Source organism: Schistocerca gregaria, chromosome 3 (assembly GCF_023897955.1).
Source record: "Schistocerca gregaria isolate iqSchGreg1 chromosome 3, iqSchGreg1.2, whole genome shotgun sequence".
Classification (NCBI taxonomy): domain Eukaryota; kingdom Metazoa; phylum Arthropoda; class Insecta; order Orthoptera; family Acrididae; genus Schistocerca; species Schistocerca gregaria.
The window spans coordinates 382,516,480-382,542,713 of NC_064922.1; the positions used below are offsets into that span (position 1 = coordinate 382,516,480).

At 40.7% G+C, this 26,234-nt stretch overlaps 1 protein-coding gene across 1 annotated transcript in view; it reads right to left on the minus strand.

The window, feature by feature from the left end:
• Nucleotides 1-289: 289 nt before the first annotated feature.
• Nucleotides 290-26,234, minus strand: part of LOC126355021 (85/88 kDa calcium-independent phospholipase A2-like) — a 188,329-nt gene continuing 162,384 nt past the window's right edge. The window contains exons 10-12 of the mRNA XM_050005165.1: nt 21,776-21,947; nt 12,929-13,024; nt 290-797 (exon numbers count right to left, since the gene is read on the minus strand). Coding sequence (XP_049861122.1) covers nt 579-797; nt 12,929-13,024; nt 21,776-21,947 — 487 coding nt within the window. The 3' untranslated portion in view covers nt 290-578. The remainder of the gene's footprint in view (nt 798-12,928; nt 13,025-21,775; nt 21,948-26,234) is intronic.

The window sequence follows — 26,234 nt, forward strand, 5'->3', positions numbered from 1 at the left end:
GAAGCAGTTATTCCTGCTTTCTGTCTATAGATACACATTTCTGTGCTAAGCCTAAATTTTTGGGTTTTCACACAACTTTAAATGGTCTTGAGACAGTAATGAGAAATGTTCAACATCAGGAATCAGAGTAAAAACACTAATATTGTAGCACTCATTAAGGACTTGCATTTCCACATACCATTTAAAGAGAAATATTCACAGAAGGAAGCTTTTTAAAAACAAGTTCTCACATAACTGAAATACTTAATTCACCTACATAAATTAAAAAATAATAATTCTTAACATTCAAAATATTTCAACATGTATATCTTTTTATTGTTTAGATATAATAATTGTTCGTATACTGACATGATTAATATTGGTTCAGGTAAAACCTGTAACATAGTAAGCAAACTAAAAATGCGTAACAGGGAAGCACATATGATCACATTTATTATACAAAGCTTTAATTAATCTGCAGATAACACCTGTAACATAATATTAACTTCCACTTCTTCACTATTACGTGGGATAAGGCCTTTGCTTCTTTTGGCAAGTTTTGTGGTTGTTTAATATTCTAGATGCTGGAGAACCACATTTCATTCTGGATCAATGAATTTTGCTAATTTCCTAACTGTCTCTCTATTAGAGTGCATATAGGCCTTTGCTTCCCATAACATATTCATCAACTTCTCATTACTTTTTTCATCCATTGATATATCTTCAGATAGCTGTGGACTGAATCTGAAGTATGGTACATCAATGCTGGAACACCAAGCCCTGGCTCTGTCGACAACGCGACCATCACTGGCTGTGGCCTGTGCAAACAAAAAGGCAAATTGCTATTAATAGATACTTGTCAAATGTCAACTCATTTTACATGTATTAACAAATTTGGACACAAGAGCCATTAATCTGCAAATTCTACTAAATATTTTTAAATTATGCTGCAAAAAGATGTACTTAGTTAGAAAGACCATGGAAGAAAGCAATTTTGACTCGTATATCACTTTCCTGTACATGTTTGAAATCACATGATTAATATCTATTCAGCTATGATTAAAAATAAAAAAAACTAAGCCATAATATATAATACATATCTTTATTTAAAATTAGGATCCAAACACACAATGACTCAAGCTTATCAACATAATTAGAAGATGCCTCATCACACACAAAATGAAATGTGCTACAAATATCCTTATAAAAAATTGTAAAAATAAAAATGAGAAAAATAATCAATTCATGATTTATTTATTGAGTGATTGGTTTCAGTGTGTACAACATAGACGTTATTACTAATCTTTATAGGATAAGTGAGCTTAAAAAAAAAAAAAAAAATCATTTGAAGTGGTAAATAATGACAATAACCGTGAGACAAAATTCCCATCATCTAAACATTCAATACTAATAACAGAGTTTCAAAATGTACATCAAACATGCGGGGCTGGCTGATCCGCATTTCAAATACATTGCAAAGGGCAAGCCACTCATGCACATTAAAATCTCAGGTGCCCTCCCTTGGAGAGAGTGGTAGAAACCCCATTCATGAATTAATTGCAAAACCATAAAACCAGGTCAGCCATGTGGACAACTGTCAAATGGGCACCACAACAACAGTGGGGCAGATCCTTGTGACAGACGTCATGATCATCAGTCAGTATGGTCAATGTGCAGCCAGCAAAGAACAATGAGAGTCCTTCCGATAGGTCCCTGTAGAAAACCTTCACAAATTCATGGTCTCTTTTATTGACCGTAGTATGCCACTCTGTATTCCAAATCCTTAGAATTTGATGGGATAATACCAATCAAAGATCTGGAGCTAGCACACCAATATTAAGAGGGGGCCTTGCTGTTAACCAATTTGGCAGCCTGTCAGCAAGTTCATTCCTTGGGATCCCAAAATTACCCAGGGTCCAGACAAAGACCACTGAGCATCCACACTGTTTGAGGGCAAAGAGGGAATCCTGGATATTCAGGATCAAGAGCCAGTAAACAGCTCAAGGAGTTGTCACATTGAAGAAGGACTCACCAGTGCAGGAACAGATACGCTCAAGGACATGTGTGATAGTGAACAACACCGCAGTGAAAACACCACAATCGTCTGGCAAGAAGTGTTAACATAAGCAAAGCCAGTGTGACCCGTAACATACACGCCATCAGTATAAACTACTTCAGAGCACCGAAACACACTGAGAAGGGAGAAGAATTGGCTGCTGGGGGGCCTCAGGCAGATATCGTGATAGGTCAAGACAGAGCCGTGGATGGGAGATGCACCTTGGAGGTGTACGTGACTGGGCCCAGAGAAGAGGTGGGAGAGAGGAGAGCTGGAGACCTGAAAAAAAGAGACAGGATGCAGACAGCGATCTTATCCCAGACCTGGGCTGCCACTGCAGGAAGCAGATCTCCATATATGAAAAGGGGAGATGGCAGTTTGGGTAATCTGGGGAGCAGCAGATGTGTAATACATGAGCAATCAACTGTTGTTGGCCCAGAACCCACAGCGGTGGAACCTCTGCCTCCACTAGGAGTCTGATCACAGGGCTACCTCAAAAGAAGTAATACCCCTAGTGGACAAACAATAATAAATGCAAGTTGTTAGAATACAAATACAAGGACACAGTAGGTCTCACAGCTGCCACCAGGCCACTGATAGCCACTAAAAATAAAAGGACACTCAAAACATGATGCTGCTGAAGAACCCCATCCTCCTGCTGATGGGAGGTGGTATGGGAGGCCCCAAACTGTACCTGAAAAGTGTGACAGGAGAGAAGGTTCTACATAAAATTGGAAAAGGGGGGGGGGGGGGCAGCAGGCCATAGAGGTCCCATTCAAGAAAGGTGGCAAGGATTTGGTGGCACCGTGTGGTATCATAAGCTTTATCCCGATCAAATGGCCCCAGTGAAAACCATATTGGGTCAAAGCCAAAATGCCCAAAGATCCAATACAGCGTTTGAATCACCATACATTCAAGTAACTTGGAGAGGGCATCGGTTAAAGTGATCGGGCAACAGCTCTTTATCTAAAGAGACTGTTTACGCAGTTTCGAAACTGCAGTAATGACACTTTCTCGCTGGTGGGAAGAGTATGTCCCATGTCTGGCTCAAAGTAAAAGGTTTCTTGTCCTGGAGACCCTGAAGATGTTGGCTCCTAGAGGGAGCCCTGTCCTGGCAGGTGCCAGAAAAGATGGTTTCTTCTCCAGCCAAGAAGAAGGAACAGGTCCGTGAACAGAGGGATAGGGAACTGCACGGAAGAAGAAAAGGATGCAACATAAGCAAAGGTAGAAGTTAGAGATACCGGTGGAGATGGTCAAATTTCTGTCAGACCTGAAAGTAGGACAGATGATCAAGAATTTTCAGAATTCCTGAATCTTCCTTTCCTTTTTATAGCTGGGACAATCTGGCAACCAAGGAGAATGTGGGCTAGACCAGTTCATGCACTTGGGCATGAACGCAGTGTGATGCAAGGACTCCCCACACGGGGAGGGTGGGCACAGTCACCACAAATAGGAGTCACATCACATCATGAAGAAATGAGAGCAAAATGGAGACAACAGAAACTGTGCAAGTGTGGTTGGATATTGGTCTTCACACTGCAATAGTAACACATTACTTAACTTTTTCCGGAAGGGCATCCCCTTCAAAAGCTAGGATGAAAGTATTGGTATCAACACAACTGTCCTTAGGATTAAATAAATGCTACGCCATGCCAGATTAGCCCCAAGTTCATCAGATTGAAGGAGGAGGTCGCTGTGGAAAATAACTCCCTGAGCCATATTTAAGGACTGGTGAGGAGTAATCCTCACTGGGATGTCACCTAAGCACTCACAAGCACAAAGGGAAGCTGTCTGATTGCCAGAAGAGGTTTTAATCAGTAGGAAACCAGATCCCATCTTGCTAAGGGAGTCAACTTCACCAAACTTATCTTCAATGTGTTTTAAAAAGAAAGAAAGAAAGGAAGGAAGAGTAGTTTGGTAACAGTGAAAATTTCCCTATCTGTCCGGGAACAAACCAAGTAATAGTGGGGCCTGGCCCTCCTCCCAGGAAGTGGCCAGGAAGTAGAAGGTCGAGGAAGCAAAAGTAGGAGCACAGAGAGAACCATTTCTATCTAAAGAGACGGCCACAGATGAGGGGTCAAAAGTGTGGAACTTAGCATGCATGACTTGCAGGTATCAGAAGTAGAGATTAATGCCCACAGGCTGGATGATGATCTGAGTGTGAAGATCCTAGGCATCTAGATGGATCATAAATGGAGATGGCACCAGCACATGGATAATTTAACCAAGAAGTTTAGTTATGCCTGTCTGCACTTCAAGTGTCTCTCTGTGTTGATCTCGAGATGGGATTTCTAGTATACTTTGCACACTTTCATCTAACACTAATAATCTTCCGCTGCAATGCAAAAAGGATATTTTGTAAAAATGATAACCAAGCAGCTTGTAGAAGTCTCTTAATGGACCTAACATTCATTGAATGCCAATACATATTCTCCTAAATGGCATTTGTTGTTAAACATGAAATGAACTAGTGAACTTAGGTTGAACTGTTTGACTTTCAACCACATTAAAGAAGCACAAACAATTTCCATAAAACTATGCATCACTCTCTAGAGATTATAGATCTAGTGCAAAAATGTAGAACAGATTACTGGCAGAAGTCAGCAGGAAATTATGTGGGTGCTAATGACCTCAGTAGTTGAGCGCCCTTAAACAAAAACAAAACAAAAACAGGAAATTATGAATCCCAGGTACTCGCAAGTAAAGTAGTAGCATAGCTTATTTGCCACTCATACAACTTAACAGAATATCTGGACTTGGGGATATAAATTCCCCATGTCTCTGATGTTTAAAATAAATTGATATGGACTTTTTCAGTATACAGACACTTTATTGTGGTCTGTGTTAAGTCACATAAATGCTTTGTCTGAAGTATTTGATAAAAACATTTTTTTAGAAGTTGGTGCTTTCTCCTAATATGCATAAATATGCATGAACCATGGACATGGTACATTCACTTGGCTTGCATGCCTGAACAATGCAGACTGGAAGGATGTGGGTAAAGAGACCAAGCTAATTTCTTGTAAATACCTCTTTGCCATCACTCGTCTTAGAGTAGCATGGAAAGTGGTGAGGTTTTCTGCTATAAAATATTTGATCATCTGCCCAGTGATACAAAGTATTTAATGGAAAATGAAATTCACTTGAAATGCTAAACAAAATCATATCTGCTTGACTACTCTTCCTACTCCATAGAAGAATGGAGATAGAGGGAGGTGGGGGGGGGGGGGGGGAGAGAGAGAGAGAGAGAGAGAGAGAGAGAGAGAGAGAGAGAGAGAGAGAGAGAGAGAGAGCATATTCAGGTATATGTAAAAAAAAAAAAAAAAAAAAAAAAAAAAAAACCATGGAAAATTAAAGAAAAGTTTAAGTAATCCTGAAAATGGCCAACACATTTGGATTCTGACTGTCTGTATCTTGTAACTTTTACTGTGAAAATTGTCAGCATGTTTGGATTACTGGCTGACAGTGCCTTTAACATTAGGCAAAACAACTAGCTATATAGTTAATGCATACATCTTAAAGCAAGGAAAAATTACAGCCACTACATTTTCCAAGGACCCGTGTTGCTACTGTGTGGCTTAATGATTATGGAATCCTCTTGGGTAAAATATTCTTGAGGTGAAATAATGCTCCATGCTACTGTGTGGCTTAATGATTATGGAATCCTCTTGGGTAAAATATTCTTGAGGTGAAATAATGCTCCATGCTACTGTGTGGCTTAATGATTATGGAATCCTCTTGGGTAAAATATTCTTGAGGTGAAATAATGCTCCATTTGGCTCTCCACGTGGATGTTGTGAGGAAAACACACCCTCTCAAGGGCACACTGGGATGCTCTCTGTGTGAGGCACCTCTGGGCGACTCAGTGGCTATAAATAGCTTGGCTGCTCGCAAGATGCTGACTGGCGTCACTCCTCAGTGCGATGCCGGGATAAGCGCACTGCCGCTGCTCAAAATTTTTCTAAGTCCGTGACCTTGGGCGATGTGTCGTCTATAAATAGCGTGTTTATGGTAGCTGACGCATAGTCGGCAGCATGCCTCATCGCAGGGTACATCGTGTATTCTGATGGAGGCCTACGATTTACAAGTCTATTTTGGACGTGGAGACTGAGTATAACATGAATGTCAGTTCATCCGTTTTGGTTGATGTGTTGAAAGGACTGTTTTTCGAGGAGGTCGTTTTGATTTTACTTTCTCTGTTACCGATAATCAAGTCGGTCAATGTTGGTTAACTGTTGCAATAATTCGTATTGATACTACTACAAAGTCTACTGCAATGTCTTTGGAGTAGATACCTCCTCATGATGTTATCAGTTATCGGACGTTCATGGTCACTATGTCTCACGTTCGTGGCGTTGGAGAAACATCGACAAATTTCTTTATTGATAAACCTTTGTGTGTTAGGACCCGTAGGTCTTGTAAACTTTCTCATGTGATAATATTTATGTGTTTGTGCGTGTTAGAGGGGTTGATATTAAATGTAAAATAGTTGGCGATATGACTGTATACAGGGTGTTACAAAAGGGTATGGCCCAACTTTCAGGAAACATTCCTCACCCACAAATAAAGAAAATATGTTATGTGGACATGTATCCGGAAACACTTACTTTCCATATTAAGAGCTCATTTTATTACGTCTCTTCAAATGACATTAATCATGGAATGGAAACACACAGCAACAGAACGTACCAGTGTGACTTCAAACACTTTGTTACAGGAAATGTTCAAAATGACCTCCGTTAGCGAGGATACATGCATCCACCCACCGTCGCATGGAATCCCTGATGTGCTGATGCAGCCCTGGAGAATGGCATATTGTATCACAGCCGTCCAAAATACGAGCACGAAGAGTCACTACATTTGGTACCGGGGTTGCATAGACAAGAGCTTTCAAATGCCCCCGTAAATGAAAGTCAAGAGGGTTGAGGTCAGGAGAGCGTGGAAGCCATGGAATTGGTCCGCCTCTACCAATCCATCGGTCACAAATCTCTTGTTGAGAAGCGTACGAACACTTCAACTGAAATGTGCAGAAGCTCCATCGTGCATGAACCACATGTTGTGTCGTACTTGTAAACGCACATGTTCTAGCAGCACTGGTAGAGTATCCCGTATGAAATCAAGATAACATGCTCCATTGAGTGTAGGTGGAAGAACATGGGGCCCAATCAAGACATCACCAACAGTGCCTGCCCAAACGTTCACAGAAAATCTGTGTTGATGACGTGACTGCACAACTGCGTGCGGATTCTCGTCAGCCCACACATGTTGATTGTGAAAATTTACAATTTGATCACGTTGGAATGAAGCCTCATCCGTAAAGAGAACATTTGCACTGAAATGAGGATTGACACATTGTTGGATGAACCATTTGCAGAAGTATACCCATGGAGGCCAATCAGCTGCTGATAGTGTCTGCACACACTGTCCATGGTACGGAAACAACTGGTTCTCCCGTAGCACTTTCCATACAGTGACGTGGTCAATGTTACCTTGTACAGCAGCAACTTCTCTGACGCTGACTTTAGGGTTATCGTCAACTGCACGAAGCATTGCCTCGTCCATTGCACGTGTCCTCGTCATTCTAGGTCTTTCCCAGTCGCGAGTCATAGGCTGGAATGTTCCGTGACCTCTAAGACACTGATCAATTGCTTCGAACGTCGTCCTGTCGGGACACCTTCGTTCTGGAAATCTGTCTCGATACAAATGTACCGTGCCACGGCTATTGCCCCATGCTAATCCATACATCAAATGGGCATCTGCCAACTCCGCATTTGTAAACATTGCATTGACTGCAAAACCACATTCGTTATGAACACTAACCAGTTGGTGCTACGTACTGATGTACTTGATGCTAGTACTGTAGAGCAATGAGTCACGTGTCAATACAAGCACCAAAGTCAACATTACCTTCCTTAAATTGGGCCAACTGGAGGTGAATCGAGGAAGAACAGTACATACTGATGAAACTAAAATGAGCACTAACATGGAAATTAAGTGTTTCCGGACACATGTCCACATTACATCTTTTCTTTATTTGTGTGTGAGGAAAGTTTGGCTGTAATTTTTTGTAACACTCTGTATAATAGTATGTAATAAAGTGGTGGTACATCCTCTGAACTGTTGACATAGAGCTGTATCCTTTTTTAAAAAAATAAAAAATTATAATCATCTACACATTGATCTTGCCAAAAGCCGAGAAGCAATTCTTCATAGCAACCAAATTTGGATGCACATGCTGGAAAAGCATATCAGCTTCCTATTTAAGAAATGGCAGCAGCACAGGGCTAACAGCCTGTGTAATGTAGTGGGCACTGGTTACTTTACTCTCCACAAACACCAAATGTGACTGCAATTTGTATCTAGCTGAAATGTAAGTCTAGGATGGCTTCCAATGAAGGGCAACAAAATGCGGCATAGGATATGGTCGACATACCACTGTGCTGCAAGGGTGTCACGGATGACAACCAAAGAGGTTCTGCTATGAAAAGAAATGGCACCCCAGACACGTCTTTGCTGGTCATTGGGGCTCAGTTCAAAGTGGGACTGATTACTGAAGACAATTCTACTCCATTCAATCAGATTCCAGGTCGAATGTGCCTAACACCATTGCAAACGGGCTTGTTGGAGCACAGAGGTCAACAGTGGCCGGCACAAGGGGTGCCTTGGGCTCAGCCCCCTTCAGTCCCTTGAGTTCACTGAAACACCAGCTGCATGTCTGATCAATGATAATGATGAATCCAAGGCTCTGGGTGCCTCTCTGATAATTGCTCAATCCTCATGTTCTGTCATCTGCAGGTACACTGCTTTGTTCCTGACACATTGTTCAGGCACCTGTCTTTGAGGCATAGTTACTGTCCAACTGCGCACATGAAATGAAATTTGCAAGCCTTTATGCCCTGGTGCTGACATGTCCCGTTTACTATTCTTGCCATTTGTATGGTGAAATTGCACTGTAGCATCACATGTTCATCAACCGGCTGCCACAGTTTACACTTTTGCGTTTTCTATTGATACCTGTAAGAATATAAATTTGTGACCAATTTTCCTAAACCTTTTGTGGAGTGTCATTTTACCAGTGAGCACAGTCCATTCTAAGTGTTACTCCCCCCCCCCCCCTCTCCCCCCAACAGTATCATCAGATGTCTTTTCTAATGGCACTTATATGGAGTGTAGACTTGTTCAGAAGTGAAATGTGGGTGATAACAGTCCAGACAAGAAGAGAAAGAAGAGAACAGAAGTTTTTGAAATGTGGGACTAAAGGGGAATGATAAAGATTAGATGGGTAGTTGGAGAATTAATGAAGAGGTTCTGAATCGAATCAGAGAGAAAAAAATCATGGCACTCGACTAAAAGAAGAGACTGTTTGATAGGGCACACCCCGACACACAAGGAATAATAATGAAAGGAAATAATAATGGCAGGAAATGTGAGGGGAGGGGCTAAAAACTGGAGATGGAGAGCAAGGCCTGACTACAGTAATCAGGATCAGATGGATGTAGGGTTAGATTAGTTATGCACACATGAAGAGGCTTACACAGGATAGACCAGCACAGAGAGCTGCACCACCCCCGTCTTTGAGCTGAAGACAATAACAATAAGATGGTGATCATTCTAATCTATCTTCCCAAACATTAAGAAATTATAGCTGTAACTGAACTGGTCTGTTGGACTACACTCACCTTAACTTTGTGAAAGAATCCAGGGGGTATGGCTGAAAGTAACTTGTGTCTGCTTGTAGAGAAAACAAAACACAAAATCTAGGTACCTCTGCATCCCTGTTATGGCCCAGATGACACAACTCTTTCACCAGGTGTGAGACAGACATGTCTGAACATTATTTTGAATTTTTCATAAGCAGCCTTCCCAGTTTATGAGCCATTCCTGAATATATTTCCAAACAGGTATACTGTGGGACCTTTACTATACTGCTTTTGCCTGTCAAATTTTGTTCCATGTATTGTAAACAAATTAAAACATCCTGTCAAAACTGAGGTGTGGAAATCCAGGCAAGCTGCATAGGGAAACAGGACACTATATAAAATTTGTGACTGTATCAACATAAATATATTTTCCAGTCATAACCATCACCTTGTAACGATTGATATTATACTGCTTGTCCCATAATTTTGTCTGAAACATATTCAGTTCAAACTCAGAAATAATTTTATATTCTACTGTCTTTTTGATGTTTCTTGGTGGCTCAGTGTTAAAGTGCCAGACTACAACTACAAAGGTTCTTGTTTTGACTCCTAGTCCTTCCTAGGATTTTAATCTGTCACTTATAACTTCATTCACCTCTGGCAATGTTTGTGATGTGAAAAATGCCAATTTGCACAATGATTTGGAGTCGACTTTAAACTGTACATCCTCCAACAGCTCGCTGGATATGTGGGCTTAAAGGCCTGAGAAAGACAACAGCACACCAGATCTGACAGGATCATGCCTAGTAAGCCACTGTGGTGTTCAAACCAACTTGTGGGTTGATGGCAGCTTTACTACCCTCCTTTTACTAACTACACATGCTCTTAAATCATTTACAAGTTCTACTCCCTTTTACAGTGCCTCACATGTACAATGATGTTTGAGTACTGCATTGAGAGTCCATTATTCATTTTGGTTTTGATACCAAAAGGGCAGACAAAATCTTTCAAGATATATGTTAACACAAGCTATAAAAACACAGCTTTAAATATTGCACTTTGTTAGCATACATCAAAACTTTCATACTCCAAAAAAGGGATATATATAGAGCAGACATAATGCAGGCAAAGTTGAACATTTAATTTCTGCACATGCACAGAAGTTTATCTATTTTCTCTCCATCTTGCCTGGTTTCAATGTCATCAAACCATATGCATCGGAACAGGGACCAGTACAAGGGTGAAATATTTCAATTTCAAAACCACTCGTGTCCTACAGACCTTTTAGCTTTATACGTCCAGAACAGTAAAAAACTAGTCAAAATCAGTAAAATAACAAAAGTTTTAATTTCAGCCACATGTGTCTCTTTGGTGTTTCATTTCCAGACAAAATTGCCCAACACTTCTTATGCACACATTAGTACAATCACATATTCTTTTGAACATACTTTCATCAAAACACAAAAGGAAGCACTCTAATACCGATTTCACAATTCTGGCTGCACCTCTTGCATGTGGTAATAAATGATAGAATTTTGAGGTTGTGTTCTTACATTTCTTCATGGAGAGTTCTTTGTTCATCTGTCTTTCCTAAGTAGAAATTGTTATTTTCAAAACTTATTTCATTGTCATCAACATCCATCTTTGTATCAGTTTCATGTTCCCATTTCGCACTCATCAGACAATTCTGAATCAGATTTATCATACAATTCTTCTGTTTTGACTTCTTCGAGTGAGCTCTGTATTCTCTCTCATTTTCTTCACAAGCACAAATACTGTAAAATGAGCTTGCATCATACAGTGATGAAAAGCAAAGTGACAACAAGATATTTATTTCACTTGGAAAGCAGTTAAAATTGCAGTATTAGACAACAATGGTCTCAAGTAAAATGACAACACTGAAATTGCTGTACAATTTAAAAAACTGTCACTGGGTATTATTTTGGTTTTTGTTACACTAGAACTGTCTCGGGGTGTTCTAAACATTGCACTGTATGTTTTCGAAGAACTATGATAACTGAAACTTAGTGTATCTAATTTAATTTTTTACATAATTGTTAGATAGAGAGCTAACAAGAGTTTCAGACAATTACGAAAATTTAAACTAAAAATATAAGTAATTTCTAAAGTGTGGAGTGTTCACAGCAGACTGTGTCAGAACTACAGGGTTAAGTACTTATAATTTAATGAGTGTACCCAAACTCTGTCCCTAAACACAAGGAGTTTGTAATGAAATACACAAAGTATGGTGTTCATTCAACATATTTTCCGTGATCACTGGCTACAGAATTAAGTGGTATAATTTAAGAGTTTCATCAGTAATTCTGTTCTTTAATATTGGGAGGACTTGAACCATTACACCTAAACCTACATAGTTTTCTTATTTTTTCTTTTCTTATTAAGATCATGAAGCCAATTCTCTCTGCAGATTTGGACTGTTGAAGCACTTCAAACTGTTAACACTCAGACTTTCCCGAGAAGTTGCTGATGTGTGTCCACGACACTTTGTCATTGTAATACTACTTATGAGGGTACATTTTATTCTATTCATTAAAGGCATATTTCATATTCATTTAGGGAAATGATAAGCACACTGTTGTGTCTCCAAAAGCCACCACCATCATCGTCGTCGAAGGAAAAAGGTCATGAATATAATTTTAACCCTCCTCCCTCCCCCCATATATTCTGATAAAAATAGATGTATATTTCTCTTGTTTAGGAAACATCATATTCTCATTATATAACCTAAATGATGCAAGTTAGTATGAAACTGCCAAGACAGCACAACATGTAAGCCTGGTGGCGATATCCTTCAAATGTACATCTTGACAAATAACATTAGTAAAGTAACGAAAGTTCATTGGTACAGTTATAACCACAGCCACGTGCCTCAACACACCCAATTTCCCATTATGGTTGAAAGAAAGATGATACCATTTCTGAGTAAAAGTGTGATCTTGGTCTTCAACTGTACTGAATTTTGGAGGTTGCAGTGTAATATAAATATGGAGCTGGAACTTTTATTGAAAAATATACTTCAAAATATTGGTAAAGTATGTTAATATCCAGAAAATTATCTTGAGGCAATTTTGTTCCTTTATCATATACATCATAATTAGCATACACCATTTCCAGTGCATGACATCTGCAGACTAGAAGCACTCTGACCATCTCTTCACGAGAGTGATACAATAAACAAAATGCTCATATATTTGTCATTAAATTGATAGTCTACATTTAAAAAATACATCACCTGATCAACAAGTAGCATTCCTAAAGCAGAAATACCACAGGCCAACTTTGCAGCATCCCAAAGACTCTCTGGACGAAATACATCTACTTCCTTAAGCTGCAAATAAAAAGAAAACTGACTATACAAATTTACCTTAAATAAGTGCATACTTATCAGAAGATGATTTTTATTAGTCACAATAAAATATTATCTCTCAGATGAGACTAATTTGGAGAAACACCGCACTCACTACATAAAATTTTATTAGATATTTAACCGTCACAGACTTTTTTTTACTCAAACAGTATCATTCTTTGAAAAACAATAATAGAGAAATTTTCTGGGGCATCAAAGAATTACATTAGTCAAAACGCTTAGAAGGTTGGTCAAATTATCCTGTCATATTATTACTTTTTTCGGGAAAAAGGGGGGGGGAGGTAGGGGTGGAGGAGGAGGAAGTCACCGCCTGATCCTTATTACTACGAGAAGAAAAAAAAAGACCATAATGCTCACTTCAACTTGCTAATTAGATGTCTGATGGATGAGTAAGATACTTCTCAAATATTTTAGCTCTTTGAGTCATTTTGTAGTGCTAATGTCTTTTTCAATGCAAGTAAACATTGTGCAGTGTCTCAGCAATGCAGATTACTAGTACCTGTTGCAACCAAGATACAGAATTGTCATGGATCACAAATCTATGACTGTTAGCTCACTTTCAGACAAGGAGAAAAATGGGAAAAGTTTAACCATAAGCAACAAAATTTCCATCACAGTATGCAGTAGAATGCTATAACTATTGTGGCCATCACAAACAAGAAGAAGATGCAGAGTAGTTTGGTTACTGTTTGGATTAGAACAAAAAGCATGTAAATTACAAGACAAATGCTTGGAAAACAAAAGTAACAAAACAACCAACAAATAAAAATGTTAAAGAAGGTATTCTAAAAAAAACTATACAAAAATGTATGAAGAGCAGAAAATAAAAAATATTTGTGGTCAGTTTGATAGAATTAGCATCAGGGATAAGTTATATGCTCTCTCCTAATAGTTTGGGCACGAACAGCGAACATAGAAAAAAAAGGAGAAGTTCAAATCAAACAACTGACTGTCTTCTCATAAGCAAACTAGGTACAATCCTCCACTAAAATGTGGTGCACATGAAGCTGTCACACACAGGTGAGTCCTCTCACTTGACAAGGAATCCATACATTAAAGGGCAGCACACAGTCCAAAATCACAATAACAGCACTTAATTTTACTTTTGTGTCTGAAAGGAGTTATGTAAGGGTTGGGTTGTTCGTTTCACATACTGTACCCCCAATTTCAGCCATTCTTCCTCCTACTGATACTTCATTGTGTCCATGACATACACACTCACTTGCTGTACCAGATACCTCATTTCCCTGAATGTGCAAATTATCCAGCAGAATGACACTTCAGTCTTCCACACACTCTATATTTGCTTCTCTGTGAATAGATACACTACATAGCTTGAACGTTATTCAGAGAATGGGAACTAATGAGAAATTTTTAGCTCAGTGACATCATAAGCTCCACTATCATTAAAATGTTTGGCATTATACATATTTATTTTTGTTGTTGTTGAGAGTCTTGAAGCTATGTTCAGATAATATAGCTGAGCAGTCAAGTAATAGAATCATTTCAATCCATCAGTGCATACTATCATATGGTTAAGTCACTTAAATAAAATTTGTCAGAACATAATCCTCCAACTCATGGGTGTATCAGTTAGAGGACTATGGAGTTGTGGGAGGACGAATGGCTGGCGGTGACGACCAATAAACTGCGGTTGATAAAGTCATCCACTCGGCCGTGGCGTTCCTCTTGCCAGTTGCTCAGGCAGGAGGAAGTGGCCCTCACACGTCTTCGGATCGAGCACTGTCCTCTCACACATAGCTTTTTATTACGGCGGGAGGATCCTCCGTTTTGTGATGTTTGTGGTGTGCACATCTATGTCCGGCACATTTTAACAGACTGCATTTTACACCGTGATGCACGGGCAGAAGCACAAGTTGATGGGGATCTGCCTTCTGTTTTAGCTAATGATGAGACGTGTGTGTCTAGGGTTTTTAAGTTTTATGATGTGTATGGACTCGGGCCTAAACTTTTAGGCTGGAGGTTTCAGTGTATTGCAGAGTGGCTGACTCCTCCCCTTTTTTCCTTGCGGTCAGCCAGCCACTTCCATCTGCTACATTGTTTTAGCTCCCTCTATCATTTTCTTCCTGTGTTGTCCATGTTTTACTGCTGAATCTCTGCTTCATCCCATGCTTTGGTGTGGGTGAGCATATGTTTTTCAACGATTGTTATCCATGTTTTCTGTTTCGTTTTATATTCCCGTTCTGGGATTTTTCTTGACACCCGTCTCACTATGTTACTGAACGGGTGCTGAAGACCTTGCTGTCGTGCGCCCTAAACCCCTCTACTACTACTACTATGTTGTGTCAAATTGTATGAATGATTTGTCGTCTCACTAATGAAGTAGTCTTTTGATACATTATGAGAATAAAGTAGCTAATCTCAATTATAAAATGTGTAACTGCAAATCATTCCCACATACTACATGCACGCAAACACCACCTTCTTCAGTTCACTTTGAAAGAAGCAGCTAGTGGCAAACAGGGCACGGAGTCAAAGACAGCTTTCATGGTTTTACAATATCAATGCATGAAAAAGAAGTCCTAAAAATACATTCCACTGCACAGTTCCTCATATACACTTCCAAATTCAAAATCTATTGAGCTCCCTCAATAAGAAGGATGGTGAACAGTTTCTCTTTCTCAAAGAACTGCCATTTACCAAAAACTTGCAGTGATATGGCATTGTTTGTATGACTATCATTCAAAGACAACCTATCAAAATTCATTCCCTGGAGAGCAATGTGTGATAAAAGAAATCGTTCACTAAGAAACTGACAACAAGCTGTATACTTCAAACACAATGCAGATACACTGCACGGAAGCAAGAGTGGCTCACCAGCCTTACCACAGAGCATCCCATGGAAAGTGTTCTCCCTTCAGAGTGAATAAAATCGGGGAAAAAAAAAAATGATAGGACTGCCACATGAAGCACATACTGGGCACCTATAATCCTGATGGTATGTCTTGGGCGCAGTAACAATATGTTTCTTAGCAAATGTGAGATCCAAAAATCTGACAGACTTTTCAAAACAGAATTGTTTGACTTCCGTGGTTCATGGGGCTTAAAAAAAGGAACCTTACTGTGTGAGACGCAGGGTACTCTGTGTACCACTGTCACTTCCCTCTTCCCTGTTCCAGTCGCAAATGGTTCATGGGAAGAATGATTGTTTGTAAGTCTCCATACGAGCTCTAATCTCTCTTATTTTAACTTCATGACCTATTCATAGGATATATGTAGGAGAAACTCAGCTTGCCCTTTTCTCACATGGTATCTGGCACACTATGGATGAAGGATTCCATATTCCTGAATATCTGAAAAGCGTTTGACACACTGCCAAACAGCAGACTTAACAAAGATATGAGCACACATAATAGGTTCCCAAATATATGAGTGGCTCAAAGACTTCTTAAGTAACAGAACCCAGAATGTTGTCCTCAATAGCGAGTGTTCATCAGAGCCAAGGGTACAGCCACGAGTGCTTAAGCGAAGTGTGATAGGACTGCTCTTATTCCCTATAAATCTAAATGATCTGATAGGCAGTGTGAGCAGTAATTTACAGCTGTTTGCTGATGATGCTGTGATGTACAGGAAGGTGTTGTCGAATGACTGCAGGATGATACAATATGACTTGGACAAAAATTTATTAATTCCTGTATCTTCACCAGTTTGTTTCTATAAGTGGTAGTGGGCAGACGTATGATTAGATCCGTCATACCAGTATTGTTTCAAAACATGTATTTAAACCATACATTAAAAAGTTATTAGGAAAGCAAAGTTTATCCATACATTCATGACGACCACACCTGGTTGTTCATCATTTCACTCACGCCGAGATCCTGCATCAGGAGGTTTGGAGCAGACAAGAAGAATTTGTGCGAGCAGAAAATCCCCATCAGCTTTGTTATAATCAGGACTACGCAGAATGGAATTAATGTGAAGCCGTATGTAATGCAAATTATGAATATTGACCATAAATGTATCGATACTGAAGGTCTTTGATACTGGTACCAGTTAAAGTTCACCCAGGATATGCGTACAGATTTATAAATTACCTTCCAATTTCTTTCAAGTGTTCTTTCCAATAAATTTTTTTCAACTATTCAAGCAGCAATTATTAATCAGTTTTCATTATTTGCCCACCTACATGTGCCACTATTCAAAAGCATCCCTTACTGTTCAAATAGAGCATTAGTGGTGTGCTGCCTGACTCAGTCACTTTGATTAAATATGTAGGCATAATGTTGTAAAGCGATACAAAATGGAATTAGCATGTAAACATTATAGTAGGGAAGGCAAATTAATTTGGAGAATTTTATGAAAATGTAGTTGATCTGTAAATATGATTGCCTATATGACTAGTGTGACCCACTAGAGTACAGGTTGAGTGGTAGGGATGCCCATCAGGCCAGACCGTTGGAAGACATCAAAGCAGTTCAGAGGTGAGCTGCTAGATTTGTTACTGTTAGGTTCAAACAACAAGCAAATATTGTGGAGATGCTTCGGGAACTCAAATTGGAATCCCTGGAGGAAAGGTGACATTCTTTTTAAGGAACACTATTGAGAAAATTTAAAGAACAGGCATTTGAAGCTGACTGCAGAACGATTCTGCTGCCGCCAATATACGTTTTGTGTAAGGACCATGAAGATATGAGAAATTAGGGCTCATGTGGATGCATATGGACAGGTGCTTTTCCCTCACTCTATTTGCGTGTAGAACAAGAAAGGAAATGACTAGTAGTGGTACAAGATACCCTCCACCATGTATCATATGGGGAATTACAGAGGATGTACATAGACATAGAGGCAGAAAGCAATACTGGTTGATTCTTCTAGGAATATACACTCTTGGAATTTTAACATTAAATCACACCAGGACGCAGAACACCTTTATTGCAGTGTCTGTCACTGGTGTTGGTCGACCATCTTAAATGAACCTGTTACGAAACATGCTGCTCTTTTTTTAATCTTCTCTGTTTCCTCTAACAATCCTACCTGGCATGGATTCCAGACTGATATGCAATATTCAAGTATTGGTTGAGTACTTTATAAGCTACTTCCTTTGTTGATGGACTACATTTGCTGAGGATTCTTGCAATGAATCTCAGTTTGGCACCCGCCTCACCCGTGATTTGTTTTATGTGGTTGTTCCATTTATAATGACTATGTACCAGATATTTTATCAATGTAACTGCTTCATGTAATTGTTCTGCCATCTTCTAATAGTACAGTAATACACCTTTATACCTATTTATGTGCAATATGTTACATTTGTATAACAATGGAAACTCCTGGTTGGATAATACATAAAACAAAGGAAAGGCATGCATTCACCTATAGCTGACTGGTGTGTGGCACACAGAAATATGTAACAGAAACATTATTTTATTAACTTATGAGCTCTTGCTCTTTCTCAAGTAGAAGTACGCAAAAATTAAACAGACACCCAAATTCAAATGCCTGTGGCCACACCACATACGTATGGGTGTTTGTGTGAGCCAGTGTGTGTAATTCTACTAAACAAAGAGCAAGAGTTTGAATGCTAGTAAAATACTGTTTCTGCTGTATATTTCTATATGCCACACATCAGCCAGCTATAGGTGAGTGGTTGCCTTGTTTTATTTATTATGCACTACATTTCCTTAGTGGGGCTCAACTGCCAGTTCTGGCACCAAGCTTTGATCCTCTGCAGCCTTTCTACAATTCGCTACAGTTTTCTAGAACTGTGACTTTTCTGCACACAATATCATCATCCACAAAAAGTCTCATGGAACACAACATTATCAACTGGGTCGTTTATAGTTATTTCAAAAAATAATGGTCCTGTAACATTCCCTTGGCATATGCCCAAAATTACTTTTATGTCTGACAATTTCTCTGCTGAAAATGATACGCTGTGTTCAGTTTCCTATAATCTCTTCAGTGGAATCATACAGCTAGTATGATGTTTAACAGGATAATTCTTAGCCAGGGCACAGCATACACCAGGACTTTCCTACTGTAATGTACTGTTACAGGAACTGCCTGTAGTGAAATAGATAGTCCAGATTGTCCATATCTGTATTCTTGAACATCAGTGCACTAATTAATGAAGCTGAGACTGATTTTTTTCACAGATGTTTATTATACCACTTCAATGTTTAGATGATCTTTTTTGAAATACCCCCCCCCCTCCCCCCTGCCCTACTTGAACATACTTTTTATGTCACCTCTGTCTGTCTTCAAGCTCATGGTGCAAGGCATTAGGTCCTTGACAATAGTCTCACTTTCCTTGAGCACTGCTTCACAATTCACAAATAAAACACCCAAAAGCCTTGCCTTTAGTGATAGGAATAAAAAATCACAGTGCTGAAGATTGGGGCTATAAGGTAGATGTGGTACACAGGTAATGTCAAATTGAGCCAGAAACTGCATTACTTGATTTGCAATGTGAGGCCGCACATTGTCAGAATGTAGCTGCACCCTACTAATTATTCTTTTTCAGTGAATGTTGAGATGATGTGAAAAGAAACACTTAAGATATAATTTTTAAATTTTTTTTTTTCATATGAGTTAATCAATTGATTTTAAGCATACAGTGTCGGTATATATAGACACACACACACACACACACACACACACACACACACACACACACACACACACACACACACGAGAAATGCAATATGCTTCCTAAGTTTAGCCTACACTGATGTCTAATACGCTGCTGTATACTTTAACAGTAGTGCGAGGGGCAGCTGCATGCTGGTAGGCCATTCCATGTCAGTCAAAAATGAGGTCACCATCACTTTCCCTGCAGATGGAACAACTTCTGCCTTTTTTGGTGTTGTATAACGTGCCGATTTCCACACTCTGCTGGCTTCTTTTCCTTTATGGTCATTATGATGCAGCCCATGACTCAGCACTGGTGATAATCAACTCCAGAAATGCATCGTCTCCATCATCAAAGAGACGCAGCACATCACAGTTTGTCTCCTTTCACAGAGCCTTTTTCTCAGGAGTTAACATGTATGTTACCCAATGGGCACAAACACGTGTCATACGGAGATGATCATGCACAATTGTGAAGACACTGACGTTACGTAATGCTATCCACCGATCCTCATGGACAATCACTGCATCGAGCGAGGTGGCGCACACTGGACTCGCATTTGGGAGGCTGACGGTTCAACACCACGTCTGGCCATCCTGATTTAGGTTTTCCGTGATTTCCCTAAATCGATCCAGGCAAATGCCGGAATGGTTCCTTTAAAAGGGCACAGCCATCTCCCCTCCCGGTCATTCCCTAATCTGATGAGACCAATAACAATGCTCTTTGGTCTCTTCCCCCAAACAACCCAATCCAATCACAGCAGCTGTTTGATGTTGACTTCAGTCACAGCAGAAGCCAAAACACAAGGCCCACCTTGCTTAAAACAGACATGTCAGCTTTCTTTGAAGTCCTTGAACCACCAGAACACCTAAACAAAAGGTAGCGCATCTTCATCATACACTTGCTGCAGGTGTTCGTAAATTTCAGTGGCTGCATATTTAAATGAACACAGAAATTTATTGCACCATACTGCTCCTCTAGTGCCACCTTCGTTGTCTGTGCAAAATCCAAAGAGCATCTACCAAAGCATTACTACCAACCTACCAATATGAGAATGCTGCCACCTATGGAGGTTAACACATAAAAACCTTTTCTTTTCAGACAGACAGGAAACTGTCACTGCAGATACAAGGGAAAAAAACAGTCTCAGTCTTTGTTGATCACCCCTTCTTACTTTTATGTATCTATATCCACAGACTTAGGACACTAACAATACAATACGTCACAACACAACACACTAGTCAAGGCCATGGATGATAGTACACCAATAGTACCTCTACATCTACATCTACATCAACATCGTATTCTGCAAATCACATTTAAGTGCCTGGCAGAGGGTTCATCGAACCACCTTCACAATAATTATCTATTATTCCAATCTTGTAAAGTGCGCAGAAAAAATGAACACCTATATCTTTCCGTGTGAGGTTTGATTTCTCTTATTTTATTATTGTAATCGTTTCTCTCTATGTAGGTCAGTGTCAACAAAGCATTTTCACATTCAGAGGAGAAAGTTGGTGACTGAAATTTTGTGATAAGATTGGTATCACAAGGAGCCTTTAGCCAAAAGTTCATGGGTTTTTAACTACCTGTTGTGACTGGAAGCTGGAGAGATTTTTATCAGTATATTTCGCCATGAAAGCATGCATGCATACTCAATGCGTTTATAGCTAAGAGAAGAGACTGAAACATAAAATGACACTACATCTGAGTGTAACACATCCTAATATCACTGTCATGAACAGATTGACAGAACAAGAACAGTATTGTGTACAATATTTATATGGAAAGTGTCTTTTGGTTTCAAGAAACAACAATCACTATTTTCTCCTGTCTGGTTTTAGTCTAGTCTTCTCTACTTACACTTCAACCTCATCCTCCTCTTCTTCTTTCTTCTCCTACTCCTTCAACTACTATTACTGTCTTAATCTCAGTCCAATTTCATGCCCTGCATTTCTCTACCGCCATATTACGTGTCTGCCATGAGTGTATTGACATACTTAACTTATTAACCGTGATATTTTATGAATACAGGCAAAACATGCTATACTGTGCAACTGATAAAATTGTGCAAAAAATTGCTCAGAAATTTTGTCTAAAATTCATGGTTTGAAAGTCACCTGTGTAACTGGGACAACACCTGTGCCCACAGATACAACAACAGAGAGTGTTTTCACTTCTTTTTCACGCCCGACTGCTCTTAGTGCCAAATTGTATTCATGTATTTCAGTCATGGCATCCAGAGTAGGATTATTAGCTATTAACCCTCCATCCAAGAACCTTCCAAATGACCTGAAAACAAAAACAATGTGTGTAAAATATTCAGTAGTACTTATATAAGCACAGTATAACTGGTTTTTAAACTTATAAGGAATAAACAGTAAATCTCTCTGTAAACAAATCAGACAGAATAGAAAATTTAAACCCAAGTTTGTGTCAGAAATGCCATAGCCCATACTGATAAAACTGAAGATATGCTGGTCGCACCATTTCTAAATTACACTTAAGGCCAAACTTAGCTTTCGTATGACGTGTCACTGCCAAGTAACATAGCTCGATGAAACTTGGACCATACATAGGAAGAAATGCTACAATATAGCTCAGAAAGTAACTGAAAGAAGTACACAATGAGATGAACAGAAATGATACTTTTATTCAAAATACTAATTACGTTGCAGTCACCACAATTTATGATGATCCCCTAACATTACAAACAACAGAACACAGTCCTTAAATGGGTGTGTGATCCCCACAGACAGCAATGCATGCTTGCGATGTGCTTCCATGCTAGCCTCAAGATTGGTGAGGAGTCCTCGTAGTGAGTGTCCCATTCCTACATCAGCACTGTTGGCAACTGTTGGATGGTCATTGGTACATGTGGACATGCTGCAGCACATCTTGCCACCATATCCCACACAAGCTCGGTGGCTTTTAAGTCAGGGAATGGGCAGCCCAGTCCATTTGCCAAATATCCTCTCATTGCAAGAGCTCCTCTACCTGAGCTGTCTGATGCATTCACATATTGTCACCCATAAAAGTGAAGTCAACAATGTTTCCACTTCTCATTACAGAGAGTTCATCCAGCTTGGTTGATCGTAATCATTTTGGTGATGCAGGTGTTACGGTGTGGAGAGGTATAATGTTGCATGGGCAACTGACCTCCAAATTTTTGAACACGGTACACTCACCTACCAACATTACTGTGCCACTTTACTCATACCCTATATGCATCTTATTTGGGAGATGTTCGACCTCGTCATCACTTTTATGGAGGGTAGTGCACAATCACATCGAACAGCACAAGTGGACAAGCTCTAAGAACAAGAGGATATCCAGCGAATTGACTGGCCTGCCCTTTTGCTCGACTTAGATCACATCGAGCATGTGTGGGATGCAATGGGTAGGCACACTGGAGTACAACCACGTGCACCAATGACCATCCAGCAGTTGTAAATCATGCTGGTGGAGGCATGGCAAAATCCTACCACAAAAACTGCTTACCAACCTTGTGGCCAGCCTGGGAGCACATTGCACAGTATGTTTGCCACTTGTAGTGACCACACATATTCTTAAGAGCCATATTCCACATTTTTTAATGTCCAGAGGCCCATTGTGGAAAACAATTAGAGAAATATTGGAGTCAGGTGATAGAGAAAACGAGCAGAAAATCACCAGGATTTGGCTGTGATCATGAGAGAGGCCAAATCCCTACATGGGCTGTAGTGCCAAGGAGTGAGTAAGTAATTACGTAAGTAAGTAAGTCCCATTGTAAATCACAGTCACTTCAGTGTAATTACTATTTTTGAATGAAAGTGTCATTTCTGTTAGCTTCCTTGCCTATTTTTTTCAGTTACCTTCTGTACTCTACTGCAACAGTTCTTTCTATGTATGGCCCAAGTTTCATAGAGCAATTTTGATTGGAAGTGATACATCATGCAAAAACTAATTTTTTCCATAAGTTTTGCACACCAGTGTGGTATCATTTGACATCCTTCACTCACTCATAAACATTCCAACTGATGATATTAACAAATCTCTTGCATACATCTAATCTTGTAGAATTACATGCCAATCATCGCTGCTTAAATATGTGCTATACATAATTATTTCCAGTTCGAGGACACTTTTTACAGAGCAAGCTTTTCCAACACTCCCCCATACAGCATGTAGCACACATCGTTTTTCAGCCTACTTGGTTATAGATGAACCACAAAATAGGGTCACAAACATTTTTTAGAGACTAATAACATATCTTATTTCAAGGACAGGTGAATAAAACATATATTTCTGAAAATGAATTGTTCTCAAAATTTATACAATATTATTTACATAAACATGAACTTTTTGTACCACTGGCATGAAGAACGGCTTTTTGGTTGGTTTTAAAAGATTAATAACTGGCACTACAATATATGTTTATGTCAAAAAAATAAATAAATAAATAAATCATTAGATTTTTATTTAAATTTATTGGAGCTCTCTCTCTCTCTCTCTCTCTCTCTCTCTCTCTCTCTCTCTCTCTCTCTCTGCCCCCCCCCCCCCCACCACCACCACCACCACCACCACCACCACCACCACCACCACCACCACCACCATACTGGTGATCGATGATTCTCTTTTGGTAAATGCCAAGCTGATGTGAACAGAAATAATATAAGATACATTTTTTAAAAAATTGGTTCATGCATTAATCACTTGCGTTTTAAGCATACACAATCAGTTGCCAGAGGTATTTTTTTTTTTCAGGAATAATATTTTCTTTAATTAAAATACATTAAGAATATGAATCATCTTCACCGAAATTGTATATCACATTGAATTTATCTTGAAGATCATTTTTTATCCAGACATATGAGGAGGAATGCAGTTGGTATGCGAAGACAAAACCTGTGACTACACTCACAGCCCTTCTCCATACATACTAATTTTCCACTGATTGTATACATGCTGGGACTGGCAAACACGACATCATCAATCACAACTGGTGTTTTGTACTGGCGTAGCTTGGCAGAGGGGGTTTCGGACTGATGTCAGGCAGCAGAGTGCATTTTGTACCGACGTCTGAGGGTAGAGCATGTTTTGTACCAATATCAGAGGGCAGAATGTGTCTCGTGCCAATGTCAGAAGGCAGAGCGTGTTTCATACAGACGTCAGAGGACAGAGCTGGGTGCCACCGGGGACCCCATGCCGTAGGGGTGCCCTGTGCCAATTCTACGTGACGCCAGGGGGTCCCATGCTGACACTGTGCGCCAGAGGTGGCCCCGTCCCGATGCTGTGCACCAGAGGCAGCCCCATGGCAATGTTGTGTGGCAGATGGGGCTCTGAACTGACGGTGTGTGGCAGGTCGGGCTCTCAACTGACGGTGTGTGGCAGGTCGGGCTCTCAACTGACGGTGTGTGGCAGGTGGGGCTCTCAACTGACGGTGTGTGTCAGGTGGGGCTCTCAACTGACGGTGTGTGGCAGGTGGGGCTCTCAACTGACGGTGTGTGGCAGGTGGGGCTCTCAACTGACGGTGTGTGGCAGGTGGGGCTCTCAACTGACGGTGTGTGGCAGGTGGGGCTCTCAACTGACGGTGTGTGGCAGGTGGGGCTCTCAACTGACGGTGTGTGGCAGGTGGGGCTCTCAACCGACACAGTGTGGCAGGTGGGGCTCTCAACCGACACAGTGTGGCAGGTGGGGCTCTCAACCGACACAGTGTGGCAGGTGGGGCTCAGAACCGACACAGTGTGGCAGGTGGGGATCAGAACGGACGTTGTGTGGCAGGTGGGGATCAGAACCGACGTTTTGTGGCAGGTGGGGATCAGAACCGACGTTTTGTGGCAGGTGGGGCTCAGAACCGACGTTTTGTGGCAGGTGGGGCTCAGAACCGACGCTGTGTGGCAGGTGGGGCTCAGAACCGACGCTGTGTGGCAGGTGGGGCTCAGAACCGACGTTGTGTGGCAGGTGGGGCTCAGAACCGACGTTGTGTGGCAGGTGGGGCTCAGAACCGACACAGTGTGGCAGGTGGGGCTCAGAACCGACACAGTGTGGCAGGTGGGGCTCAGAACCGACGTTGTGTGGCAGGTGGGGCTCAGAACCGACATTGTGTGGCAGGTGGGGCTCAGAACCGACGTTGTGTGGCAGGTGGGGCTCAGAACCGACGTTGTGTGGCAGGTGGGGCTCAGAACCGACGTTGTGTGGCAGGTGGGGCTCAGAACCGACGTTGTGTGGCAGGTGGGGCTCAGAACCGACGTTGTGTGGCAGGTGGGGCTCAGAACCGACGTTGTGTGGCAGGTGGGGCTCAGAACCGACGTTGTGTGACAGGTGGCGCTCAGAACTGACGTTGTGTGACAGGTGGGGCTCATAACAGACATTATGTGGCAGATGGGGCTTTGTACCGATGTTGGTTGGCAGAGGATGATTCGTACAGACATTGGATGGCACAGCATGCTTTGTATCGATGTAGCATATCTAAGGATGCTTGGTACCGATGTCGCATATCGGAGGACGCCTCCTAGTGATGTCACGTAGAGATGGCTGTTTTGCAGCGATGTAGCATAGCAGAGGATGCCCTGTACTGATGTCGCGTAGCACAGGATG